The 14,649-nt window shown below is 33.0% G+C and overlaps 1 protein-coding gene across 3 annotated transcripts in view; it reads right to left on the reverse strand.

Annotated features, from left to right (window-relative positions):
• Window positions 1–3,536: 3,536 nt before the first annotated feature.
• Window positions 3,537–14,649, reverse strand: part of LOC129951246 (TNF receptor-associated factor 4) — a 69,618-nt gene continuing 58,505 nt past the window's right edge. For 2 of the 3 annotated variants that reach the window (XM_056063327.1, XM_056063326.1), the window contains 2 exons: window positions 5,876–5,980; window positions 3,537–5,628 (listed from right to left, as the gene is read on the reverse strand). In XM_056063327.1, coding sequence (XP_055919302.1) covers window positions 4,537–5,628; window positions 5,876–5,980 — 1,197 coding nt within the window. In that variant the 3' untranslated portion in view covers window positions 3,537–4,536. Of the gene's footprint in view, window positions 5,629–5,875; window positions 5,981–6,077; window positions 6,141–14,649 lie in introns of those variants that run through there. The other variant, XM_056063328.1, reaches the window with a different exon arrangement.

The raw sequence follows: 14,649 nt of genomic DNA on the forward strand, positions 1-14,649 counted from the left end.
CATCGTATTGAATGACAATTTAGCTTCAAGACTTTTTTTTTTTGCATGTTTGCCAAAGTTTAAGTTTGATGACAATAATTAAATTCGGTCAACAGACCTATCCGTTCATTACAAAGTAGCATAGTTTCTTTCCGTAATATTCCTCGCTCTATCGATTCTTGAAAATCATGATTTTCGTTTTCAATATGTTAATAAGAAGATCCCATGTCTTGCAATACGTTTGTAATCGGTTTATTAAGTTAAAGAAAAAGATTTATCTCTGATATCAGCACAAAGTCATCCGCATAAAAAAGAACCTTAATCAGTTCTCCCGCAAAGTTTACACCCCCCCTTCTCAATATCAGCTACATAATCAATGTACAAGGCGAACAGAATAGGACTTAAAACCCTGTGGTACACCTGCAGACGTATCAAACCATTCTTTAAATGTATTTTTTGATTTGTTCTATTGTATTTCTATAGAACTTAGCTGGAATGCCATCACTCCTCGTAGTTCTTTGTAGTTCTTCTTTATAGCCCAAAAAGTGTTTTTTAGTTCTCTAAGTGAAATATACATATAAGTCAATTTCAGGCACATCCTGTTAGGCTAAGCTAAAAGTATGAGGTTTTTTTCTCAGCTGTCAATACAAAAGGCACCGCCATTGTAATAGCTTCGAGAATATTCTTCATACCATGGTAACGATACCCCCCCCCCCCCCGCAACTCCCGTACAACAGAGCAACATTTCTAAGAGTTTTTGGATTGTTTTAATTTTGTCGCACTTATCCCTTCCGACCACAACAGGGGTGCTATAACTCCCGAGGCATTTTTATTTTAATTGTAATTTTCATTTTTCTTCTTTTTCTTTTCTACCGTTTTTTGTAAAAATATTTATTTTGTATAAATTAAGCGTTTATTTGTTTGCTCAAACCAGTAGTCACCAAAAAGTTCAATGTCATCAAACAGTTCCGTTAACAGCCTTCCAAGCGGATCATCCTCATAATTTCTGATTTGATTAAAACAAACAAAACCGAAATTTTTAAATAAATCGCCCCAAAAAAATATTGCAAGTAGTCATTGGGCTCGGACAACATACTCGTATACATAAGTAATTGAAAGTCCGGCAAGTTTCTAATATCTGATTGGCCAGGTGCCTAAAAGTTGCCTTCCAATTAAGGCAACTTTATTGGAAAGTTGACTGGAAAGATACTTAAGAAAAATCTCCCTAACTGTCAAGTCTTCTTATGTCAAAATGGCAGTTGATCTTGTTTGTCATACAACTGAAAGCTGTGGCTCTACTCTGTAATGCGTTTCGAAAGCCAATCGGATTTGAATCTGATAATCGTACTCTGTAAAATGTTAAAATCGAATAATACAATCATCAAGTACTTTTTCTATTTAAAGAATAGATTTGCCGAGCCTCGAAGTATTTCTCATGAGGTGTGTCGAATCACATTTTTCGCTGATGATTCGCGGTTATGAAATTTATTTGCTTAAATTTTGAATAAAATTATTATTTACTTATTTAAATTGTATCTATTTCACAAAACTTAGCACAATTTTTCGTTTGTGTCCTTTAAAAACGACCTTCGAATTGGAATCCGTTGCCTCTCTTGGTATAGAAACAAAATGTTCGCCTTCTAACGCTAATGACATTCGGAAACGAATTGCCAGGTACAAAAAATCCGAATACGGATTTGTTATTCAGTAAGTACTAGATTTCTTATCCGCATTAGAAATATAAACTACAAAATATTCATTTTCGAAAATATTTGCTTTCGAAACGCATTATAGAGTAGGGCCCCTGAACTTTTTTACTACACTATGATTTATTTATTTTCCATTTTATGTTGTGTGTAACAGGGTTCCTTGTCGAATTGGAAAAGAATAAATAATATTTCTTTACGATGCAAAATACCAATCGTGATTTACTTGTAGCTAGCCTGAGGAGTGTTTTTTAGACAATTACAGTTGTGTTCATAAAAATAGCAGTTCTGATCACATTTTATTAGATTGTCAATTATTTTAAGAACGGAAATTCTTTAAAAAAATAATTAACATGTTGCTTGCATCTTACGTAAGTAAAATAAAAAGTAAGTAATTATTTTACTATTTAAAATTTTAAGAAGTTTTACCATACTAGTATATACAAAATAAAAAAATATTGGCTCAAAAATAAACTATGGGACGGTAAAGACACTGCACCGAAACAATTCGAAATCTTATTCAAAAACTGCGTTTGGAGGGAAAAACCTACCAAAATATTATAGACATCCTAGGCTGCTCAGCAAAAATGGTCAGTAACGCCTTAAAATTACAAAATAAACCAAAACCGTTTGGCCCAAAAAGGATGACTACTGAAAGAACTGACAGAAAAATTGTTCAGTAAGCAAAACAGAACCCTTCCATAGGCTCTAGGAAAATAAGAAATGGACTTTAACTGTCTGTTAGCGCTGTCACAATACGAAGGCGTCTTTTATAAGCGAAGTTACCAGCCCAAAGTCCACGCAAGGTACCATTCTTGACGAAAAGGTATGTGGCAAAGATAATGGAGTTTGTTAAAGCAAAAGAGAAATGGAGGAATGTTCTATGGAGCAGTGAAAGTAAAGTCGTCCTTTTTGGATCCAAGGGTCGTCAACAATATGTGCGAAGTCACTGAAATGAAGCATACGATCCACGGTACACTATTAAAACAGTGAAGTATGGTGGAGGGAAAATTATGATATGGGCTTACTTTTCATATTACGAGGTCGGTCCCAATAATCCCATCGGGAGTATAAGAGATGCAACCGAGTATGTGAAAATTCTCGGAGGTTATGTTAGCTTGTGCTGAAGAGGAAATGCCGTTAGTTTGGGTATACCAACAAGGCAGAAAGCATACGTCAAAATCACGATTTCCATTATGCTCGATGCCACGTAGATGCGAAGCATCATAAAAAACAATGGTTATGCAACAAAGTACTAATTGTAAGCTAACATTATTTGTATACTTGCATATAACTTATTAGAGTTTTCCTTACTTCTTACGTAATAGATCTAGTACTTTGTCATGCACTGCTAATTTTTTGAACAGCCATATATTTAAAAAACGGTTTTTCTATGACAAAGCTAACGGTAAAACGTCGATAGTACTTATTTTCTGTTATTATGAATAAAATATTTTAGTTTGTTGTTAGAAGTTTAATGAAATATATTATACTGTTGTAATTGAAGGCCTTTTTGTTTTATTTGGAAAGCACTGCTATTTTTATATTGTATGACACTTGAAAAACTAACTATTTGCCTTGGTCAAAATGTACGTTCAAATAATTCAGTTCACTGCTAACGAAGTCTCTTATGTTTTCTTAACCTTAACATTTATGTCTGGTTGACTGATATTTTGTACCTGTTCTCATCACAAATGTCAAACTTTAATTGACATTTACGTTTATTTGCAGAAATTAAAGCTTCTTAATGACTTTTGCTCCATCATATGTCATTGCATTTTAAGCTTACCCTTCGAAAACAAAGTTTTTATCTATAAAATACAAAATAGAAAACAAATATTTTTTAAAATTTATCCTTATGACATGATACGTTTATTTTCATTATTTATAAAATTCTTATGCATTTAACCATAATATTTCTAAGTCTAAGACTATTTTAATATTTTTTCTTTTCTTTTTATTTATTGATAAAATACATTTAAAATGAATGTTTGCGTTGTTATTTCTTTGTTTCTTTTTTAATATAACGACAAAATAAAGATCATTTTTTGTTTCTAAAAATATAAAGATAAAACTTATAAAACTAATGACTACAAAGATAATTTCCGCACACGAAGTGTACCGAGAAAATATTTGAAACACATTTTTATTAATCGTTGCTTTTTTAACATTCATCTTCATCATTCATATTCTTGACAATATTTATTTACATTTTGAATATTTTGTTGTTTTTTTTCTCTTTATAAATAATAAAATTTAATTTTTCATTTTTTGAACAAATTAAAAAAAAGGAAACAATATACACTTACTTTAAAAAAAAGTTAAAAACAAATTCGAAAAATTGAATGCGAGTGCGCTTCTCTTTTCATTTAATTTTTTAAAATTTATACAAAGATTGAGAACGAAAAAGAGAAGAACAAAATGCACCGTCTTTGATTAATTTTCTTTTCTTTTGTTTATATACTTTGGTTTATCTCCAGCAGTAGAGGAATTTTGTTTGAAAACTTTTATTCTATTTAATTTCTTTCATTCAAAAATATCATTTATTTAAGAAAATTGATTAAAATTAAAAAAAAAAAACAGTTCAGGTCCTTAAATGAACCCCTGAGTTGTCTCGTTGATCGAAACTATCATCTATCTATTATAAACTCTTAACAGTGCGAAAAGTAGCTGACTTTTGTCTACTCGACCGAAGAGCTTATTTTTTAAGCTTTAACTTGTTTTTCTAAATTATTTACAATGAGCTCAAGTTCGAAAAAATACACAGTATTTACATATGAAGAACTCTGGTGGGCGTTTTTAGGGGGAAACTTCTTAATCTAAATTCTTATAATATAAAATTATTCTCTCTTTAAACGGCAACAATTTTGCTAGGATCCACCTTAACCCGTAGGAATACGGTGTCTTCTTTGATGAATGGTCTTCGGTGGAGCAAGTCGTGGGAGATGAATCGGGGGAATCCAAAGCCGAGTTGGTCGACTTCGGTTGAAGGTCGCTGGAAATTCTCCCAAGTTGGATCGGGTATGAATGACTCGGCTACACCACCCTGGCCGCTGTGAGCCCCTTGCTCAAAGAGCGTAAATGTGATCGAGTGTCCGAAAGGCCACTTTAGAAGAGCATCATATTCACCGGGTAAAACCTTGATGTAGACTGAGACGTGTGTGCCCTCGCCAGGTCCGTTGCCATTGAGGAACATCGAAGCTTGCAACTTGTAGCCATATTGACTTGTGAAGAATGGTGGTGAGACTAACTCGAGACCATCCTTTCCTCGAGCTTCAGCCATTTTTGCCGACCAGTCTGTGATCTTCCACAGAAGCGTTCCTGTGTAGTTTGTGGAGAGCTTGGCAACGGCCGACTTGAGCATTTGAATTTGCTGTCCTTGGCGCGAAGACAAGGCCACCATTAGAGACAAATGTGATGCGGCATTCGCTTCCAAATGCGATTCGAGCAGATGTCTGGGGCCCTTGAAACGACAACCAGCCTCTCTGAATGTACAAAATATAGCCAGAGCCTTGCATTCGTCCCTCAAATGCCCTTCCATATCTCCACGGGCAATCGGTCCCACTTCACATCTCTGCGGACAGGTGATGGGGGCACGTGGACATTGAGCTCCATGCAGGGCCAATGTATCAGCAGAAAATTCCCTCGTGCAATGGGGACAACGACGCAGACGTTTTATGCAATCCTTAGCCTTGTGAATGTTCATTCGGCCGCGTTGCACGCGCATCCCACATTTGGCTTCACAATATATTTGCTCTTGGCTGCAGGTGCCAGCATGCTCTTCCAATCCTTGACCACTGAACTCTGTGTGACAGAATTCGCATTTGGCTCGACGTTGGGTGCATGTGAATTGCAGATGATCTGTCATCATGATGCGGGGAATCTGGGCGCCACACTTGTTTGGGCATTGGGTGGCGTCATGCTTGCAGGTGTTTAAATGTCCCTGAAATCGACAAGAAAGAAAAAGAGAATGGTAAAAAAATGATGTAATGTGATTGTTTGAAGGGGAAAGAATAAGGATGAATAATAATGACAGATGCAATAAGTGTCAAATTTAAAACAAAACAACTTTTGACAGATTTTTTCGTATGCGTTTAAATCAAAGAATATTTTTTGACTTCAGAAATAGTCAAGTGAGTTGACCTGTGAAATGTCATTTTTAGGAATGAAATTATTGAATGTAAACTCACCTTTAGTTTCCTTAGTTCATCCGACCACTTGCAACCTTGTTTGTGGTGAATACAAAATACTAGAGAACCCATTATGGCTTTTTCAGCATCTGGTCCCGGATAGATCTAAAATTAAAATAAATGAAAAAGTCGTGATTAGTTTAAAAGACAAAATTCAACTGTCAAATAATTTAATTATTATTGTGGAAGTTGCTATTTACACCTCTTGAATGTTAAAGTCTGACTGATGAAGAGAGGAATGCGAATTCATTCGATTATAGGAATTTCAAACAAAAATACTCAACTTATCTATTTAGGAACAAAAACATTTCACTGCGGGAACTTGTTGTAATCGAATTCGCATAGACCAGAGAGATAAGAATTTAAGTTTCAAGGGGTAGGTAGTTTATGTATATTGTATCTACTATTTGATTAGGACACTCTTAAGCTGGTTCTTTTATCGTGGATTTTATTTCTTATCTTCAATTTATGCTAACGACGACGCTGACAACAACAACAATGTTGATAAAATAAAATTTATATTATTAAAAGCAACATCGTCTCATTGTCTTATCGACAACAGATGGCTGCAAAATGCATTTTATATACGTACATATGTATATAGTAGCGATTATCACCACTTGATGCAAGTATAGTTTAAAGTGTTGGACTGGTTTTTTTGTTTAAATAAATAAGCGCGACCTAAATTACCAATCCGGATCTGAATGTAACGATGAGTCAGATATAATTTTTGTCACGGTACAATGGTGGTGGCAGCTTAACGGATACTTTTAGTTAATTCTATATTCAATTTGAAATTGATACTTTTATATGCATAGTATGAGTGACTCAAGTTCTTATTAGATATGCGGCAATTTAATAAAAATAGCAGCTCAACATGACTCAAACAGAAGCAGGAAGAATATACAAGAAAACGGCGGCGATGAGTGAGGTTAACATATTGTTTTTTTTTGTATGTGTAATATACTCTGCTACAGCCTTTAATATCTTAAAATGTAATCCCCATGCTTGCTTAGCGACAAACAAATCATTTAAAAAAATATAATAGAGGCTCACATTGGGCGCCACTTTGAGTATTTTTCCCTTGGGTTACCGCTTATTGTGGATAAAGATTTAATGTTTTATTACACCTTAATACCAAGAAAAATATCCTCTTTGTAGTCAAAACTACAAATAAAAAAAGAAACTCACGTTGGGCGCCAGTTTCAGTTTTTATGTATTAACTAATTTAATGACCACCGTAACTAAAAAAAACATAAGCTAGACTTTATTTTTGAGGCTAAAAGTTTTAAATTGTACTAAAAAATAAAAATCTACAAGAAAATTATTTGTCATGACAAAAATATAAACTCACGTTGGGCGCCAGTCTCAGTTTGTATGGATTAACTAAATTAATGACAACCGTAATTGAAAAGAACGTCTCCTAGACTTCAATGCTAAGGCTAAAAGTCTTAAATTGTACTAAAAAATAAAAATCTACAAGAAAATTATTTGTCATGACAAAAATAGAAACTTACGTTGGGCGCCAGTTTCAGTTTGTATGGATTAACTAAATTAATGACCACCATAACTAAAAAAACGTCAGCTAGACTTTAATTCTGAGGCTAAAAGTCTTAAATTGTACTAAACAACAAAAATCTTATCAGTCATGAGAAAAGAGATTTCTGTTGGGCGCCACTTTCAGGTTTTTTTTAGTTCCACACATTAATACCTGAAAACAGCATTTATTGGAACTAAACCACAAATGAATCCTTTAGAAATAAAATTTAAAGAATCTCACATTGGGCGCCAGTTTTTGTTTTGTTTTCTTCTGCAATTTAAAAAGGCGCAACGTGATTGAAATTAGAAACTTTTTGTAACACTAAGCTATCAATACATTATTTATATTGAAAATGTTACGTACTCACGTTGAGCGCCAGTTAAAAAATGTTAATTTTTTAACGTCAAAATTGAAGGACATTAAAATTAAATAAGACCACTTTGCAAATAAAAAGACGACTTTCCTGTTTGGGATTTTACTTAAATCTTTATTTATAACAGATTTTAAAGTTTAACAATTAAAAGTAAATTAAAAGATTCAAACATATATAATTCAAAAATGTGACAGTTCTTTGCAAACATTTATTTCACGACTTAAAAGTCTTGTTTATGTTGAACAAGAATTCACATCATAAATTAAAAATTCGCTCATTAAGCTCATTCCCTTTGCCCCAATTCTCATTTTGTAAATTAAGTTTTTTTTTAAGTTGTTGGTAATTCGCCAAATTCTCACACACAAAGGGAATATAAAGCATTTTTGAAAAGGGAAAAAAAAAATAATATTGCAAACCTCAGCTTAACCCCAAACGATAACATACCTAACCTACCTCTTTTTCCTACCTCAGCGTAGGTATAGACTTTATAAAGCGACAAAGTTACCGACACCTTTATAATTCCATTTCCACTGTCATAATAATTAAAATTTAATTCCAAGTAAGTATAGAATTTTGTTTTTAAATTTCCCAGAGTCAAAAAGTGGTGCTCCAGAAGAAGTGCAAAGAAGAGCACAGTCAAATAAAAGTCCGCACGTCAAAAAATCTAAATGCCATAAGAATGTATCTCATTAATCTCTAACCTCTGCCTCTGCCGACAAAAAAGAATAAAGAAAAAGCGAACAGAAAAATAAAAGAAAAGAAAATTCCATTTAGCTTATTGTGGAGTTTATAACTCAACAACAGTCGCTTTTTAATTAATAATGCAAAAGAAGAAGACACGAGTAAATAAATAAAAGTGTAACTCGACCCTAGAGCCAGTGCCTCTGCCTTTTGATGGGGACTGCGTTGCACTGCGGTGGCAAAGAGTGCGCTCTTCTAAGTCAGCGACTCGCAATGCGAACCAACAACCCAGAAAGAATTACATGTATTATTTGTTTGCTTTGTGGTGCAGCAGTGCATCAGCCGAGTTTTAAAAGGGCTCTTCTAAAACTGACCAGACCCAAAGCCTAAGGCAGAGCCAGAGCCCCAGACTATTGCTTAAGTTACTCGCATAGTTAAACAAAAGAAAAGACCCAACTGCGTGCATGGTGTGTTCAGTGTTCACTTTTCCGATTTGCGATTTGTGGAGTGCAATGGCACACATCCGGTCGCGCTTCGATTCCTACATCCAGAGCACGCATTAATTCAAACTCAAAAGAAGTCTTGGTGCAATGGTTCTTCCGTTGCATTGCCGCCAACACCGCCACCGCCACTGTCAACTGATAGTGGTGAATGGCGGCTGGCGGCGGTGATCAGCGTCCAGCATTGGATGTTTTTTTATTTTTCTAATGTGGATGCAAATGGATGGTGTAAACGCTCTATTAAGTGCAGATTACATTTATTTGCCTTTTAAAAATCGTTGTTTGGGTCGGTTTGGTTTGGGTCGTTAGTTAGCTAGTTTGAGTTTCCTTTCTTTTTGATTATCATTTTATCTGGTTTAACATTATTTCTTTTTATTTTTATTTTCTCTTCATCTCATTTTCCTTCTGCGGAACTTGTTTGTGTCTGGTATCGTGGTGCGACAACCGAACTGCCCGACCGACCGACCGACATCGCAACGGAAGAACACTCTGATAGTTGGTTTGGTACACTCCAGATTATATATTTGTCTCCTTTGATTATCTTTTCTTTTTCTTAGTTATTTTCTGATGTGGTTTTGTAGCTTCTCTCAATTTGTCAAAAAAAAGAAACCATAAAAAGAAGATAAATTAACCATCACGGTCTTTGAATTCATTGAATTGAGTTTGAGTCGGTCTTTTTTCTGACAATCACTTCCGGTGTTAACTCTCTCTCTATCTTTCCCTTTCTCCCTCTTTCTTTCTTTATAGTTGATTAAACATTTCTGGAACGCGCGCTTGAAAATCCACAGGAGCCAACAAACCTTTGTGCGATTTTTATTTTTATGAATGAATGATCGCGTATAAATCGAGTTCAAGCTAACTTGAATTGAAATAAATGTAATTTCCTTTGCACATATGTTAAAGAGTTGGATTTAAATCAAATTTTATAATTTACTTATGGTTTATCAGTATTGACAATCAGTTTTGATAAGAAAAAGTAAAAAGAAAAATGATGTATTGGGTAAGTAAATGGATGTATTCATGTTACAGGAAGTTAGATGGGGAGAATCAAGATATGAAAATGCTTAAATGTCAAAAGTGGGGTTACATTTATGACAGGCAAAATTATATAAATACAGCAAATCCAATTTGTTTGCATAAGATAAAAACTTTTTGCGTCTTATTGTAATGGCACGTGCAGCTGCGAATACATAAATATGCGCGAAAGATGTGACATAAGTCGAAATGTCATCCAAAATCAGTGATTTCCATTGGTGTTCTATAAGCAACTCCTTCATTTTATTGAAAGAATAGGAACTAATTCTGGAGTGTCTTCATAATGCGGCAAAAGAATTTACTTAGTTGTGCAAACGTCAACAACAAATGTCATAAAAAAAAAATTACTGAGATTTTGGTTCATCTGTCATGATTTGATATTTAAGGTTTGTTTACATTCACAAAATGCATAAAATTAGTTGTTCAAAAGTATTATAATGAATTTCCGAGATTGTCCGTGATATTTTATCCAATTTTTGACAAGTTTATAAATAAAAGAAAATTCACAGAAAATCACAATTATTTATGGAAAGGAACAGACCTTTTGTTCACTAAATTTTTTGTTAAATGGAATTAATTAAAGAGTTCATGGTGATCTAAGAAATACAAAGTGGTGCAAAATTTGTTTAAAGCGAAGAATTATCTTGCAAAAACTTACTGCCAATTCACAAATGTCAATTGTAATTTACCGTTATAATTTTTTCAAAAACAAAATCAACGGTTAAGTAACTTAAAAGTCAAACTAAATACATTTCAAACAAGGCTCTTAACTTCACTTTATTTCAAACACTTGTAGTTGACAGCTGTCAAATTCAACCCGATTTTAGGGATTTGTATTTTTGTTATTTACATATATATTTAACTCTTACATTTTCTTTAGTAAAAGTGACGTTTATAAAAATCGAAGTTACGAACAGAGCTATCACTTTATTTGACAGATAAATTTTAACACAAAATTGAGGAAAATTCTTTATGTCTTTGTTATTTCTTGTACGCTGTTAGCAGAGATGATGATTTGAATTTGTACTCAGTGATAATATAGGTAACCTCTTTATTTCAACTACTAGAATTTGACAGCTGTCAAATTTAATACAAGACTTTTTATACCTTTGCTAATTTGTGTTAGTTGTGAACAGCGTTGATAACTTTTGTTTAATTCAAGAATATTGACCTCTCAGTGATGTCATAGGTGTTCTCTTTATTTCAATTATTAGTATCTGACAGCTGTCAAACTTAATATACAACTTTTATAATCTTTGTTAATTTTTGTACGCAATGATAACTTTTGTTCAAGTTAAGAATAATTAACTCTTAGCTCTCTCTCTCTTTTCAGTATTTGACCTTAATAGAACTCGGAGTTACGAACAAAGTTATTAGTTTCCTTGACAGTTGTCAAATTTAACACTAAATTCCTCTATCTTTGTTATTTCTTGTACATTTTGAACTGCATTTCTGACTTTTGTTCAATTTAAAAATATTTACCTCTCAGATATCTCTCTTTTCAGTATTTGACATAAATAGAGCTCAAAGTTAAGAACAGTGTTTATTTGACAGTTGTCAAATTTAACACTAAATTCAATTATCTTTATTATTTCTTGTACACTGTGACTGCAATGATAACTTTTGTTCAAGTTAAGAATATTTAACTCTCAGATATCTCTCTTTTCAGTATTTGACATTAATAGAACTCGAAGTTACGAACAAAACTTTTGGTTTACTTGACAGTTGTCAAATTTAACACTAAATTCTATTATCTTTGTCATTTCTTGTGCACTGTCAACTGCGTTGCTGACTTTTGTTCATTTAAAGAATATTTACCTTTCAGCAATCTCAGAGATATTCTTTTTTTTCAGTAGAATTTGACATTTAAAGAAATCAAAGTTACAAACGGAGTCATTGCCATAAAAACCAATAAGTTACTTCTTATCTATAGATCGATAGTTTGACTACCTACGCAATACACCTTAGAAGCTATATAAACGCATAAAACCAAAAATATCCATTTTCGATAAGATCTTTATTTCAGAATATCAACAAGATCTAAGAAGCTATTTATTAAAGAAACACATTTTACGCTTCTGTGTAAATATTTCTAGATAAAATCGATCTTATTTATTTGTCACCAAATAGCTACGCATAAAACAAACAGAACCACTTAAAATTTTAAAAGTCATATAAGTTCGAGAGAGTATTTAATGATATTTTGATGTTATTATTACATACTTTATTATATCGCACTCTTTCATCCTACATGTTTTCATTTGACATCAACTTGACATTTAAAGAGTCAAACTGAAACTGTGTTGTTGGGACAGTTTGTAATTCTGTTTAATTTCATTCATAAAAAATGACAGTAAAATCTTTTGACACATTAAGGCTGACCTTGTACTTTGTTTAAAAGCATTTTATATTTTATTATAGTTAAATTAAATGAGAATGTGGCTTTTGACGTGATATGTGCCTATGACTTAGGACTTATATCTCAAGTAAATAATCTTACAAAACATTTTTTAATTGCTTGCAGATGTTTTGTTTGTTTTTCATTTAATTATCTCATTCATAAGAAGGTACATTCAAATTTATGTCTTACCCTAGGGAGAAGAGAAAAAAAAACAGAATTATATGTTTTTTCCAACAAATCATAAAACTTAGTTTTATGAGGCCATTTAACTTTTCTCGGCATTGGTCCATGAGCAGCAAGTAAGCAGAATGAAATTCTAGACGCATACCACAAGATGTATGCGATATCACACAAAATTGCTTCAACCTGCAACTGATGCGATTCACAGCACACCACAAAAAGATTCAAACAAGAAAAAATGTTTTCTAATAAAATTAAAAACAAAAATTACACAAAAACTAGAAGGAACATCTCCATCGACACACTCGGCATGTGGAGGAAATGTTCCTCCTATCATCACTTTATGATGGGGCATGGCGCGCATACCCTTTTCATATGAGATTAAAATACAAAAGAACAAAAGACAGCAAAAATAAATACAAAAATGTTAGATTAAACTTTATCGAAAGGGAAGCAATGCGGAAGGCGAATGACTTGCCTTCGACGTTGGTTTATTAATTTGGTTTATTTTTCTTTAAAAAAAGCTGATTGTGATTAAGTGACGGGTTTCCATTTTTTTTGAGGGTATGTCTACATCTGTGCATTGGTCCTTTCCTTTTGTTTTATTTGTTCAAATGCATAAAGCCATTAGCCAGTGAGGTGTATGTTAGGAGGATGTTTATTGATTATAAATTCAAAGCACAGAAAGAATAACGACAAATGTGTTTTTTGGAGGTTTATGACCTTTTCGATTAAATTTTGACAGACAAAAGTGTAGACCCACCCAAATGACACTTTCATTATATTTTAAATTTAATTTATCTCTTTCCTTTTTTGCTTCATTATTAAAATTAAAATAAAACTTCTAACCGCATCAAAATAAATATAATGCTAATTGAATTCATTAGTAAATTAATTCAGGAAATGCTTTGATCATTAGTTAAAGCATTCGCACATCAAAAATCCGGTTGTGATGTCTTTCTTGTTGTCAAAAGAAAGATATTTCGAAATTTTGCGATTCTGTTCCCACACTACGTCATCTAACGGTGGCAAAAATATTCTTGACTTTTGAAAAGGCAATGAAAAAAAAGACAAGTCAACTGTAACTCACAGTGTGTGGTGATGCTAAATACCGCCATCATTGCCGGCCGCCTCAAAGTTACACACAAAAGAAAAGAAAAATAGTGAAGGCACATTTAATTAACACATGCTTTGCTGGAGTCAGATTTTATTATTGGATGGCTTGGCTTGGCTTTGGTAGTTAGGTTAAGTTAGTTCAGGGTAAGAAATAAATCATCAGTGACTATGGGTCCACAATAATATGTTTGATGTGATGTGAAGAATAATTATGTACTATTGTTTTGTGCAGAAAATTAAAATGAATGAATAGAAAACACTTTGAGAAAGAGCAAGCAGTCAGTTTTGTCCCATGAATTACCATTTGCGAGTTTAAGATTTGAGAAAAAATAATGAAAGTGTTTAATGAGTTTGTTTTTGTTTTGCTTATGCAAAAATTATGTGATAGCAAAAAGTAGTTTAACAGTTTTTAAGAATCAGAAAAGTTCATCGAGTAGGGTAGAATTGCATTTTTTCCTTAAAGGGCGCCCAACGTGGGACTGTGAAAAGGCTTAAAACATGAAGTAAAAGTTGAATAGTGCGATTCGACCGCATTTTGTCCTTAAATGGCGCCCAACGTGGGACTGTGAATAGGCTTAAAACATGAAGTAAAAGTTAAAAAGTTCATCAAGGAGAGTAGAATTGCATTTTTTCCTTAAATGGCGCCCAACGTGGGACTGTGAATAGGCTTAAAACATGAAGTAAAAGTTAAAAAGTTCATCAAGAAGGGTAGAATTGCATTTTTTTTCTTAAGTGGCGCCCAACGAGGGACTTCGAATAGGTTAAAGTATGAAGTAAAAGTTGAATACTTATAATTTGAAGGTCTTTCATTTATCGATAGTAGCTTAAGAATATTATTATTTTATTTTCTTGAGGTTGACAAAAGAGCAATATGTAGTTAGAAAATGTATAATTGGGAAAATTGAAAGTAATAAATAAATTTCTTTAATGAGTTTGTTATGTATGATG

This window comes from Eupeodes corollae, chromosome 3 (assembly GCF_945859685.1).
Source record: "Eupeodes corollae chromosome 3, idEupCoro1.1, whole genome shotgun sequence".
NCBI classification, from domain to species: domain Eukaryota; kingdom Metazoa; phylum Arthropoda; class Insecta; order Diptera; family Syrphidae; genus Eupeodes; species Eupeodes corollae.